Below are 14,377 nucleotides of genomic sequence, written 5' to 3'. Positions count from 1 at the left end.
CCGATCCAAAATACACAAAAATACATAAAGTGTACTTTAAAATTATGGGTCTTACAAATTTTGTATCTTCTAATCTCAAATATCTCCCCAAAATATTCGACAGCATCAACCCACATTCAATTCTACCTCACTATGGTAGCCATGAATATGTCTTAGACAATGATGCTCTGGTCATCTACCGTCTTCTCCGCTACAAGAAACTAAATCTCCCTCATCTCATCATTCAAAATATGATTGTTGCAACAAACATGGATTACAAGAGAAACATTATTCCTTATGGTATAGTTCTCTCAACAAATTTTAGATACTTCAATGTCCCTCTTTCAAAAGAAACCTCCAACATCAAAATCTCAAAATTTTCCATAAAGAATATCTCACATGAAGCAAGTTCTATCAATTCCACCATCCCTATACACTCCTCACACTCAAATTGCTTTCTCTCCAAGATCAATCAAAAGAAAATGCTCTGCAAGGAAACTAGTATTGAAACAAAATGTTAAATTTAACATTTCTCAAGAATATTATCCGCCTCAACCAAACAAACTTCCTTTCTCTACTATTCCATCAAGTTTCACTTCTTTTGGTGTTAATCCCCCCACTGAGATTCCAACCTCTCACTATCTTCAAAATCCAGCTCTACCAAGTCATTCGTGCTCCTAACTCCATCATCAACAAATATCTCTAATGTCACCAGTCTTTGTCTCACCTCAAAAGACCAGTTCCTCTCTATTTGGCATTAGTCATTATTTGGCCTTTCCTGATTTGGATCCTTTTGTCCCATCAACTCCTCACACAAAGTTCACATTAGGAACTCTTCCAGCAATTAGCACAGATTTTGCCACCCCGTCTTCCTTCTATACCATTGTAGCTCCCTCTCTAAATCATCCTACTTCTGCTCCTCACACGGATGAAGATCAGTGTCCCTCCAAACAATCTAAACTCGAGAAAACACCCCAAAAACATGTAAGAAAATTCCTAAGATCTTTGTTGCTCTACAGACAATCATTGGTCTACAAGCCCATGAAGACAAGGATCACACAATCTTACGAGATTGGATGGCTTCCCAACTTGCGCCTAAGCTGGGACTAGAACCACCTCTACCTAATCCACCTCCAACTTTTCCAGATCTTCTACAACCATCTCTTTCATCATCCTACAATGGTTCCTCCCCAGATCTTCTACAACCATCTCTTTCATCATCCTACAATGGTTCCTCCCCATCTTCTACAACCATCTCTTTAACCACCTGTACTTCTGTCGTTTTTGTTTTGTTTTGAACCATATGTATAATCAACCCTTTTAAGCATTAATGAAAAGATATATTTTGGTTCAAAGATTATTACTTAAAGCACATTTTTAGGGGGAGCTTTAAAACTAAAGCCATTAGTTATTATTTAAATCAAAATCAAACGAAAATCTAATTAACATGTTTGTCATCATAAAAAATGAGGAGATTGTTGAGACAAATTCCAAATTAATGTTTTTATGATAATCAAACACATGTAATTAAACTTCTAATTATGATTCTAAAAACTATTTTTTTTCTTTTTAACATGTATTTTAGAGTGTATTAATTAAATATATTAAACATATCAACAAAATATCATTTTGGAAAAAGCAAGATCACTCTAATAATCGAAGAACATTTTGGTTTAATAAAAACAAAAGTCTAGAAAATGAAGATCATTCTTTTTCAAAGATTTCAGTCTTATCAAACCAAGAATATTATGGTTCACGAAAAGGAAATAGACAAGATCGTTTCTGGTTTGCTAATGAACCATTCTTCATTACAAAGGTACTAGACATAGGTACAGAAGATCGTATCAGAAAGATCCATTCCAAAAATTTTAACAAAGGCAAAAGCTAAGCATGAAGATCAAACAAGAAAGATCAATGTCCAGATTGATAAAGCAACAAGTACAACCATGACAGACTTGATAAGACACTGCAACTGCACTTTTGAGCAGTCTGCTCACGAAACAAAAAAAAAAAGCATGACATCTAACAGTTGTCAAACGTTCTCAAGTCCAAGGATTACCAACGACTAGATGAGTTGTCATCTAACAGTTGAAATGACATCTAACAGTTTTAAACAACACTTATCCATTAAAGCTACAACTGGACAGCTGGATTACCAACGACTAGATGAGTTGTCATCATCCTTCATGAAGCCTATAAAATGAATCACAAGGACAAGGATATTGCAAGAGTTTTAAGTGTAAGCAATGAATCACTTAAATATCATACTTGAAAAATCCTAAAGCTCTTCAGTCAAAGTAAAAACTCGAGTTCTGCTAGATTTAAGGATTTATTATTGAGTCTTTTGCTGAGAATCTAAACTCAAACAAGTTTTGAGTATATTCTGATCCATCAACCTCTTTAAATCATTTTGTTTGAAACTTCAGACTATTATGTTGAAGATAGTTTGAGTGAATTATAAAAAAACCCTTTTGGTTAAAAGGTGATTTGTAAAAACCCTTTTTAAGATTGAAAGGTAACTGTTGGAAATCCTTTCAAAGTATAAAGGTGAAATATTGTAACTCGTCAAAATTGATCTAGAAAGTTAGTGTGAAAAGAAAGACCGGTTTTGTTTGAACAGTTTAGTGAAAAAGCTGACAAATTGTGAGGACAGAACGTAACTCACTGAACCAGGATATATTACTGTGTGATGCTATTTCTCTTATCTCTATTTATTTATTACTAACTACCCATATATCATGTAGGGAATTTTTCTTTTGATTTAACTAACCAAAAACGTTCTGCTTTGTTGTGTTTAAAAAACCAAGATTGATCTTGAGTTAACTAAATTTGAATTAAGCAAGAATTATTTTAAAAAGGGGAAATTACAATTCAAATCTCCTTCCTTGTAATTGATATTGTCATTTCACTTAGTTCCCATTACATTGTTTCACAAAAGCTCAAACTGTTGGAGCAGCTCCTTTTCTTGGGCTACCATCCACACTCGTATATCTCAAGATGTTTGAGCTCATATTCCCTAACTACGAACTTCTGTCGTTGTTCTTCATTATGAAGTTGTTGTTTAGCATCTTGTTCTTGCAGTTCTCTTACTACGTTCATGAGTTGTGTAAGCATAAGACTCTTCCCCTCATCAACGTTATAGTGGTCGAAACCATTTTCAAATGTAAGTACAACCATTGTAGTGAGTAAGTTTTTCAATAAAGATGGAGCGAAGGAAAGTTTTACCATTGTCCAACGGGGAGCGCCAATGTTCACATATGTAAACACAAAATACAACAGATGAATTATCCTATTGAGTCAACAAAGGAGGACTCCAAGAATACTCTAAAATAGTTAAGGTAAAATACATTGTTCACACTAAAAAAAATGATTTATCTCATCTCTTCCTAAGTGTTTTCCTCATATAGTCTTCACTCTTTGATCAAATGGGCCTTTCTTTGAACGTCGTGGCCCATTTAGTTTAACAATTCTGAGGTCAATACTACTTTTCGTCCTTGGGGTAGGCTACCTCCTCCTTACCTAGCTCATTCGTATCGAGCGCGTTGGGCTATAGCACACGCAGCTCACGTCACTTGTCAAAGCAATAACTTACCACAATTAACAAAGTTCAGCTCAACGTGATCTGAATGGTTGAGTTGGGATAGGTTGGACCTGCATAGTTGAGCTTAGTTTGGTTGGACCTGAACGGTTGAGCTAAGCTTGGTTGGACTTGAACTTTTGAGTTGTGCTTGGTTATCATGGAATGGCAAAGGCCACGTGGTATGATCATCCATACCATTCCAATATCATATTTGACTAGTAAATAGAAACCCCATGGCAAAAATCTTTTTAATTTGAGAATTATGCTCAACTAAAATTGGTCTTGAAGTAGTACTTTGGCATGTATCTATATGTGACCATTTTATGTTGTGCTTCTAATTTCACCCGAACAGTTCGTATTTCATTTTCTTATGGTTTTTGAGGGTTGTGTCCGCATATACAGCATTTGAATTAATTTTACAGATTTAGTATTGCCTAGCTATTAACTCATGTTTAAAATAATGTTATTCCAATTGATCCTTGTGTCCATTTAATTTTTCTACAAAATTATGCAGAACTTGGTTACATATTCCAATTCAAAAGTCTGACACTTAATTCAATTCATACACAGTCAAGCCTTGTAAACCAGATCCTATGTCCTCCAGTTAGAAGCACATCAAATTTTTAATCCAAATTCTGCATAGTTACGCAGAGAAATGGGCTTAACCCAACAGGAGTTCTAAACGGGATCCTTGAAACTGAGTTGATAGAAATTATCTAGCAATACTTATATATTTTTTAGTGATTCACCTGAAATGCAACTCCATATGGTCTGCTGTCAAAATTCACAAACAGCACCAACATGAAGCCCTCAAATGCATCTACTCAAATCTTAAATGACTTAAGGATGCATCATTAGTACGTGATCGTCACTACTGCAGCAATTGTTAACAGCATAAAGAGGACCATTGTTTTTCATCAATTGAAAATTTTCAAATGTAAGTTTAAACCAAGACAGTACTGTTGTCATTGTTGAGATATGTGTAATAGATATATTTATTGATTTAAATATTATCTTCACAAGTACATAAGAATCGTGTTAAAAAAAGGTATACCTCTGCTGTAGTGGGCTGTTTTAGGAGGATACCTCTACAATGAGCAATATATGACAGTAAATTACTATAGAGATAATGGGTAATGTAGCATCACTGTCTATTCAAATTTACTGACCCAAGTTTTCAATATATCTTGACAGTAGATGCAAACTACATAAATATATGCTCAGAAATTTCATAAAATTATATTCCTCTTAGTTTGTGTTCTTTTCTAATTAAGTAACAATTTCAATCACTGCCAATATATGTTTATGGATGTTATTTCTCCCTCTTGCAAAATTATGGCACTTTGAGAAATCAACATGATGACAGAATTATTGGGCCTAAGACTAGTGAAAGGCCCAAACTTGCTGTGTGGGGAACGTATGTCCGCAAGGGTAAAAAAGAGAAGAATCATTCTATTAATTACAGGACAGATAAACTCTCTGAATTCTAGGGATTTCAGTTACACATAGGGGAATAAATTGAGGAGGGTAGTGGAACATTGCTCGTGGATAATTATTGTTATCATTGAATTAGGATAATACTATTTTCTCTGGAGGAGCTATGCTCTGGGCTATACACTGTATCAGAATTTTCCTTTCTTCCATAAATCAATAAATTCCCATTTCATCTATCATTTTACTGTTGGTAGTTTCTAATTTTTCTGTGACTCTATCACATGACAACAGAACAATAAATTATTCTTACACTTGTAGAGGCGAAGCAGCAAGGATGAAACTGGGGGATTTTCCTCACTGCCCACAACATTAATTGTGACGCAGCGACTGGTCAATGCAGAGGCAATCAGAGTAGCAACGGGTTGGCGCAAAGTCAGGCCGGAAATCCTTCTGTTGTTTCTCCATTCTGGTAAACACAATCTGTTGTACTCTTCAGTTTAACTACTTTGTAGCTAACAAAGACACACACATGCATATTGGATAAATAATTATTTCTAATTTCATGCTAGCTACAGAATCCTATTTCTGTTATGTCAACAAAAGTTCAATTATGAAGAAGACAATCTTTATAGCACTTGAACCAAAATAAATTGGAAGGTTACAATTTGTAATGTTCTACATATAATTAAATTATCATTATGTGCAAATTCAAATTCAAAAAAATCTAAACATCTCAATGATTCCAATAGTCTAGTGTATTTACATTAAAAGGAAATTTAATGTTCTGTGCCCTCTAAGCAATCCGACACAAGAGGCACAAAAGAGTAAACAAAAAGTGAATATATTAGTATGAAAATCGATCAACAAGCAGCGCCGGAATCTGAGGAGAAAACAAAAAGCAGAGCACCGGTCATCATTTCACCAACCTGACAGACCTTGCCTACACAAGTCAAAATGAACGAAAAAATTCATGAGAACAATTATTAGAAGATGCTTTTGTGAGAGATATATGATAAAATCCTATTTTTACTAGCTTTATTCTGCGCTGTACAACACTGTTATTAGTTGAACGGTACTCTAGGAAGTTATAACTAATTATCCTTTTTGTTTGAGTGATACGATGTGATAGGTGTCACTCTCTTATTGGTTAATTAAAATCTATATAAAAAACTTCCGCTGTGTAGTTGAAACACACGGGTTATTCAACATGTCTCTCAATATTTTCTTCTCATTCAACATTATTTTTTATGTAGAGAATTTTATAAATGAATAAAGTTGTTTACACTGAGGTAAAGTTTCTCATTATTTAAGTTCAATATATTATTTAAAGCATATCCTCATTGTTCATGCTTCAAAAAGTTAATTTAAAGCATACCCTATAAGCCTCACAGCTAATCCAAACATTTATATTGTTGAAAAATTTGTTAATCTTTTGTTTATCAAAATTTCTGGTCATGCATTCCGATAAATATGCAACATAAAAAAGCTAACTTGCAAACAAAGTAACATACAACACCTGAAACTTCAAATATGTGAACAAAAGTGATTTAAAACATTGACTAGGCAAAGGTTAAGTTGGCAACATCAAGCTGTTGGAAAAGACTCCACTGCCAAAACTTTGAAAGTTTAGAAGTTGTACTCTTCTACCACTTATTTGCTAAAGTTTGGTTCATATTAGAGCCTAGAGGCCAAATATAAATATTACTACTAGGATTGATCCCTCCTTTTTCATTAAAGCCTAATTAACCTATATGTAATTGTGGTAAAGGATTTGATAAATTTCTTCATCAGTTTTGAGATTTGGTCTTGTAAACCACTTATTTTAAGCCTTAGATTCAAGATTTTGGTTCTAGAGCTCCAAATGAGCTTTTTTTTTTTTTTTTGTAGGAATGTCAGATTTGGTATAAGAAATGTATAGAAGAAAGCTTCATCTCAATAACTATTTTGGTTTGAAAATTTTATAGATATGAAGTTGAGCTTTCTAATTGGATTTGATACTTGTGTATTAAAAGGTTAATGTATGCTGGACTATTTGTTTCCTCCTATTATTTGGTAGAAAAACATAGTCTTGTTATTTATAAGTTGTATGGAAGCAAAAGGATCATTTTAAAATCCAATATATAGAATCCATCTGGTCTAACAAAGCTTTTAGCTTAAGGTGTCTGATGTATATGTTTCACTTCCATAAAGAATAAAATTCTTCTAACTTTTTTCACTCAAAAAAAATTCTTCCAACCTACAGTTACAAAATAGATATACACTGATTTTATAACTTCCTATCTGTTATACACTTAAAATTGAGTATAACAGCCCTTAATACATCATTGTGCAGAAATTTTATTTTTTACTCTTGGACACAATTATAACTTCGAGGAATAAAATTAGCACTCATGCATGAACTTATCAATTTGAGTTTATAGACACAACTTAGGTTTTCAAAGTACTATAAAACTTGACCTCAATATCTATTTTGGTTTGAAAATTTTACAGATCTGAAGTTGGGCTTTCTAATTGGTTTTGTTACTTGTGTATTATAATTTCAACTATAGTCTACAGTTTGTGTTTCATTCTAACTTGCATTCTGCTCTTCCAAAACAGATTATAAACCAAATTTATGGCCTAAGATACACTAAATTTGAGAATAACAGTCTAATAAATAATTGTACAGAAACAATAACTCATAAGACGACGCATTACATGGCACACTCAATTGGACTTCACCAAGCAATAACAACAAAGAAACCATAATTCAAATTAATCATAATAAAAGCTCACAGGAACTCACATGGCAGAACTAAACAATAGCAAGATTTGAAGTATTAATTCTTCATTCGTTTCTAGCTATTGCCTTTTAGTTATTTATTCATTTCTTCTTAAACATCTAAGTGTTATTTCTTTCTTCCTTTCTTCTCAATCTCATCAACCTTCATTGATCTAAAAGTAAATATTTTATTCAAACCACCAATAACTACACTTTCATGGAGTAATCAATTCCATTATACACTAAGGTTCTATTTTGAGCATTATGTCAGCATCTAGAATTTTTTCGTTCTTCCTTTCTTGATATCAACCTTCATAAACCTTACAATAAATATTATTTTTCAAACCACAATTAACTTTCTTTCATTCAATACAAGCAATCCAATCCGTGCTCTGGAGCATGCACTTAAGTTGAGACTAGAAACAATCATGTTATTTGTTTCTCTACCTAAGGAACATGTAATATCCACTAATAAAAAGGTGTAACCAGAGATTATAAACAGAGTAGCAGGCAAAAATCCAACCAAAACAAAACCCAAAAATATATCAGTTAAAAAGTTGAATGAACATTTCACCTTAATCAATCTATGATTTCAACCTCTGATAATGGTGAGTTCTGAAGCAAATAGTTGACTATTCCGTCAGGTATAAATGAATATCGATGCCAATTATTTACTTTCAGTGACTTCAAGTTACAAAAGAAAGGGAGCTCAACCTTCAATAAATCACGAGCTAAGGAGAGAATCTAAGCAATGAAGAATGAGGGTGAATTAGGATCCATTAAATACAAGTCATACGTAAGAACATAAACTCGAACTAAAAAACAAAGCATATTAAGAAAAACGTTGTAATAAAAAGTGACAACTGAAAAATGAAACGACTAAATATTTTTAAGCCCAACAGATTATATAGTACATGAAGAGTAGTTGAAGAGATTGTCAATGATTTGATAGTAGCAAGTTCTTGCATCCAGTTGAGTAGAACCAATAAAGTATCTGCAGAATTAGACGACATTCCTACATGAATATTTAAATACTTGATAGAAGAGAGGTTATTGTTGCTCTCACAGAGTTTCTGAACTGGAATACCCCTAAAATGAAAGCTACAAAGACTTGGAGTGCATAGCAAGAATTTGATCTCATTCCAAGGATAACAATGTATAGTTAAATAAACAAGCGTAGTACTTGATATATAGAGATTTTGTTTATCAAGAACATCACAATCATTAATGAACAATCTTTTCAACTTGGGACAAGCCGAAAAAGGCTCGGCTCCGCCAAGAAAGGAGAAAAACCCTAGAGTCAAGCTGGTTAATGCTGGCATATTGAGAGCATAAGAAAATAATGTTCTGTGAGGAAAACTTCTAGGCTGATCAACATAAAGGTTAAGAGACGTTAATGTTTGACACGAAAAGAAGCAAGGCGGAAAATGTTGAATATCACAGTAGACATGGATGCGCATTTGTTGGACATTGTGTGAAACGGCGTATTTTATAAGCCTTCGGAGTAGGTTAGGTTGGACGATACCGTGGTGGTGAAAATGGAGAGTGTGTAGCGCGGTTGAGTGATCGCGTAGAGATAAAATCCGAGACACGAATTTTGTAAAACCCTTGAGAGTCTTAAAGTGTGAATAAGATTTTAATGTAAGGGTGGGAAGATACTTCCAGAGATTCTTCCATCTTGTGGACAAAACACATGTTTGAACGGATTCTTTGGCGCTCAAAAACGATAATATGTGAAGTAAAACGCAGTCAGGTAAATCACTGAGTCTGTCTTTAATTTCATCCTCGTTATAATTTTGTCTTCTTGTCTTCATTGTTAGTGAGAATCAACAATCATGAAGCAAATTATTGAAAACTAAAAGCAAAGTGAGGTTGGAATTGGGAAAGGAGAAATACGTACCTTACTGATTTTATTGTGTGATAGTTCCTTCGGAATAGGTGAGAATCTCTGCGTCCGGTGAGATAATCTCGCTCACTAATCTCTTTTTATGTTATTTCTGTTCCTATTTGCTAGTAGAACATAGAAGTTGTTGCTTCGTCTAGTAGATTAGGTGCTAGTGGAGTGTGGGAAGTTAACGATATTTCAAATTTATGAGGAATAGGATTTTTTTTTTATCTTAAAAAGAGATATTATCGTAATTAATAGATTTTGGATTCCAATTCATTTTTGTATAATTTTTATTTTAATAAAATAAATAAAATTGACACAATATATTAATAAAAATCTATTGATATTGCAATGTTTAGTAAAAATTATTTCTACTTGTACAAACAGTAAAGAATTAAAAGAAAAGTAACTATTATACACTTAGTGTTTGACATCGACTATAAAGTAATGATAATGAAATAGTAAATGGTATCTTTAAAAGTAAAATAGTATAAACCAAAAATATATTATTACACTTCTTATAGTTATAAAATTAAAGATATAAAATAAAATGTTGAATTCAAAGTTACAATAAAACTTGAAGTGAAAAAACTTGGACTTAAGAGTAAAATAGGAAGTCAATTAGCTACATTATATATATGTATTTTCTTTATTTATCGAGATTACTGATTTAAGAATTTCAAAAATAATTAGTCATAAAAAGAAGAATTTAAAAAATAGTTAGTAAAAAATGTAGAATTTAAAAAAATAAAAAATAAAAAATATTAAAAGCGAGTTCATAGTTTTGATCAGTATCTCTTGTTTTGATCACTATCTCTCCTTTATAGAGAAAATTTGATTGAGAAGAGAGAATCCACATTATATATCCTAGACCGAGACTAGTGATTGCTAAAGATGGTGGAGACCTCGTGCCAATAATAGCATGCTAACCCATAAAATAAATAATATTGTTTTCTGTTTGAAAAAAATTAATTTTTATTTGCAATTTATCTTTTTATATTGTTTGCATTACTCTCGATCTCAAATCATTATCCTCTATATTACGTTATTGAGTTCATACGGTTAAAAAACTTCAATTAAGGACAAATTAAGTTGGAGTAATTTATACATATATACAAAGATAATATCATGTTTTTGTGAGTTTTTTGCTTCTCATTTTACACATTGTTTTAACTATTTTATTTAAAAAAATTCATTTTTTATTTAATTAAAGAATTTGATTTATTTAAATATCTATATATTTTTATACAAAAATACTATATTTTTGTGTAACTTTTAAAATATCTTTATATAAATATATGTATATTTTGTGTAAATACAATATTTAAATATTTTTTAATATGTAATTTTTTATAATATTTGATATTTTATTAAATATTGTTTTTTTATTACCGTACGATATACTTTTTTAATACAAGTAAAATAATGACTATTAGATCTTATAGCTATACATATCCAATTTTTGTAATTTTTGGTATGTATGATTGTTAACATAATATAAAACATTGAATGGTTGAGTTGAAGAAAATTAATGTTTATATTTATATTTTGTTTTCCATAAACTCTTTCCACTAGAAGTAATCTTATTGGAGACACGTGGACATTAAATATGGAAACATCTCTCGGCTAGGAATAGAACCTTACTTCTCAATATTGTGGTAGTATAGCCTCTTTATTCAAATTCTGAATTGATATCAAATATATTTTTTGTTGTAACTTACTATCCAATATATGTACTTGAGATTTTCGTTTGATGCTAAAAGTTTAACCTTCTAATATCAAGGTATCGAGTTCAAATTTTTTGAAAGCCATTTTATAATATTTTGCAGCATTGTTATCTTCTAGTATAAACGATGATCGAGATTTTTCGCATATATGGAGTTTTTATTGGTCAGCATTGCACAATCAAAAAAGGGTATGTTATTTGTTAATATATATCACCACACTAAAAATAGGTTTTAACAACGCTTTTTTGATGTATTTAACAATACTTTTTTGATGCATTTAACAAAGATTTTAAAATGTAAAAAACCTATCATAAATAATATTTAATAGCGTGTTTTCTGGAAAGCGCTTTTGTAGGTGGTATTTTAAAGCGTTTTTTCCTAAAAAGCGCTATCGTAAGTGCTATTTTAAAGAAAAAAGCGATGTCATATGATAGCCACGTGACAACATTATTCAATTAAAAAAAACGCTATCATATATTGATGTTATTTTTTCAGAAATCTTTTATGTTCATTCAAAACCCTATTTATAATTCAAAAAATAAATAATTAAACACACACACACACACACACACATATATATATATAATCATTCTCTAACTATAAAATCCAAAATATATGCCATCAACATCAATACTCTCTTAATTTCCAGCAATATCAATTTTCCAGGATCATCAACAACAATAGCAACTTCCAACTTTAACCATATTGTGACGAAAAATAAAACAAAATAGAATAATTCTCAGTTCACACAAAAAATATACAATGATAATTTACAATGTGATACTCACCTAATAACAAATTATATAATTTTCAATTCGAAATCATACTGACATCATTCTTCCTTGATTTAAGTTAGATCATTTTCAGAGTAACTTGACTTGGAGTTGTCAAAGTACTATGTGCAATGTAATATTTGAACATAAGTAAGTTAAACTTAAATATATAGCTTGTTTATATATGAAAATCATAACTACTGAATATAACGTACCATTTCTGGAATTGTACTTTGATTCATAACAACAATATCCTTCATGAATCCCAAAATATTGTACCTGCAATGTATGTTGTTATCTTAGCGATGGCACTATAAAATAAAAATATTGTATGCCAATAAATGAAATTTTAAAGATATATAAGTTCTATAATAAAAATTTAAAAAGTATATAATTAAAGCATTTATTAATTCAAACCTGTAATGGATGATGTTGCTTGACTTAAGCTTCAACACTATAGCATCCCAATGTTGCCTACAACAAAAAAGTTTGATTGAAAAATTTGTTTAACACTGATAAGGTATCATAATCAAGATATTAGAGAAAGAATATCTAATTATCTTAAATTATATAGCACATTAAACAACTTATCATTTTCTTTATTTTTCATAAGTAGATCAACAACATATTTTTTTACTCTAATTGGATCATATTGAAACATGGATAGCTTATGTGGACATAAGAATGAAAATTTATCTATCAATGGCGTAGGAACACCAACTTTTCATTCAATGAAAATAAAAAATAAGGTTAATTATTAATAAATGTGACAATGATGGAAGTAAAATAAATTGTTATATCAAATAAAGTATTTTAAAATACTTTATATATGCTGATGATAGGAGCACCTAGCTCATCATGTTTCAGAAGTTCATTTATGTGCTCTTTATTAAGTAATTCTTCATACTAAAATCTGAAAATATCTTTCTCCATTTTTATGATACGTGTATATGTATTCTCCGTGTACGTTTTTGTTGTTATGTCAAGACACATACCAAATTGGGAAAGGCTGAAGTAACAATATCGATTTACAAGGAAGGGGGGTTTGAATCGTAAATGTACCTTTTAAAAATTCATGTTAAAAACTTAAGAAAATAATTCAAGATTGATCTTGGTTATGAAAACAGAAAAACGGAGAACATTCTTGGTTTTTATCAAAAACAGAGAACATTCCTTGATTAGTTTAAAACAGAAAATCAAGTTGTGTTTTTATCTTAGTTAATCAATTAAGTTTAACAAATAAAGAGATAGGATAGAGAATACCACACAAAGATATATCCTGGTTCACCCAACTTGAGTTACATCCAGTCCTCACACTGTGAGTTTTTCCACTAAGTGTTTAAAACAAAGATCCTTCTTGATTTTACAGCACCTAGTCTAGATCAGCTTTGATATGTTTCAATCTCTATTACTTTCCACCCAGAAAGTAACAACAGTACCTATCTAACTTTGATAAGATTCAATACAATCTAAACAAACTATAAAGAAACTCTTATAGTTTGAGTTTTTACAATAAGATTGTTTTTTGACAGAATATGAGATATCTCAACTCTTGTTTGAGATTTGATTCTTTACAAAGAATTTAGTAATGATCAAGCAACCTGATATGAGACTTTAGAGCTGCTTCTTCTTTGCGAAATTTGAGAACTTCAAGTATGTGTATGTGATTGATCTGTGGGATTTTACAGCACTTGAATTTCTTGTTTTATTCCTGGATATTGGCCTTCTATTTATAGACTTCAGATGCATTTAATGAAGGTCAAAAAGAGATGTTGGTAGTGCTCTGTATTTTTGACTGAAACCAATATTTCAGAATAAAAATAATCCAGCCTTGAATTGATTTAAAACTGCTTTGACTATTCTGTTACAGCTTTGGAATCAGTTTTGTCTTCTAGTTAAAAAGTGTAAGACCCGTAATTTTAAAGTGTACTTTATGTATTTTGTGTATTTTGAATTTTGGCTCGGAGGCTTTTTAGCCAAAGTTAATAATATTTTGGAGTTTATATGATCAAAAGGGTGTTTGGATACCGTTTAGAATTACTCGTCGATAAATAAATTAAATTAACTGCGATGAACCTTTTACGTAGAATTTCATGCCTTATGGGTGAAATGGTAATTTTAATAAATATCAAGGTATTTAGAGATATTTGTTAAAAGTAAGTAATATATATATATATATATATGTATGTTTGTGTGGAGGGAAAAGGAAAGGAATTAGAAAGAAAAGAAAAAGGA

The 14,377-nt window shown here is 31.0% G+C and overlaps 1 protein-coding gene and 1 long non-coding RNA gene across 2 annotated transcripts; both read right to left on the bottom strand.

The window, feature by feature from the left end:
* Nucleotides 1-5,601: 5,601 nt before the first annotated feature.
* On the bottom strand, nucleotides 5,602-9,840 carry LOC101499343 (uncharacterized). The gene is made up of 3 exons (XR_001144737.3): nucleotides 9,655-9,840; nucleotides 8,329-8,498; nucleotides 5,602-5,933 (listed from the first exon to the last, which is right to left on the bottom strand). It is a non-coding gene; the product is annotated as an uncharacterized lncRNA (long non-coding RNA).
* On the bottom strand, nucleotides 8,506-9,629 carry LOC140918618 (putative F-box/FBD/LRR-repeat protein At1g78760). Its single transcript, XM_073368316.1, has one exon. The coding sequence runs from the start codon at nucleotides 9,566-9,568 to the stop codon at nucleotides 8,570-8,572; it is 999 nt and encodes a 332-aa protein (XP_073224417.1). The 5' UTR covers nucleotides 9,569-9,629; the 3' UTR covers nucleotides 8,506-8,569.
* Nucleotides 9,841-14,377: the final 4,537 nt, after the last annotated feature.

This window comes from Cicer arietinum, chromosome 5, assembly GCF_000331145.2.
Source record: "Cicer arietinum cultivar CDC Frontier isolate Library 1 chromosome 5, Cicar.CDCFrontier_v2.0, whole genome shotgun sequence".
In the NCBI taxonomy this organism is placed as follows: domain Eukaryota; kingdom Viridiplantae; phylum Streptophyta; class Magnoliopsida; order Fabales; family Fabaceae; genus Cicer; species Cicer arietinum.
The sequence above is the reverse complement of the archived record's forward strand: the minus strand, read 5'-3'. Positions and strand labels throughout refer to the sequence as shown.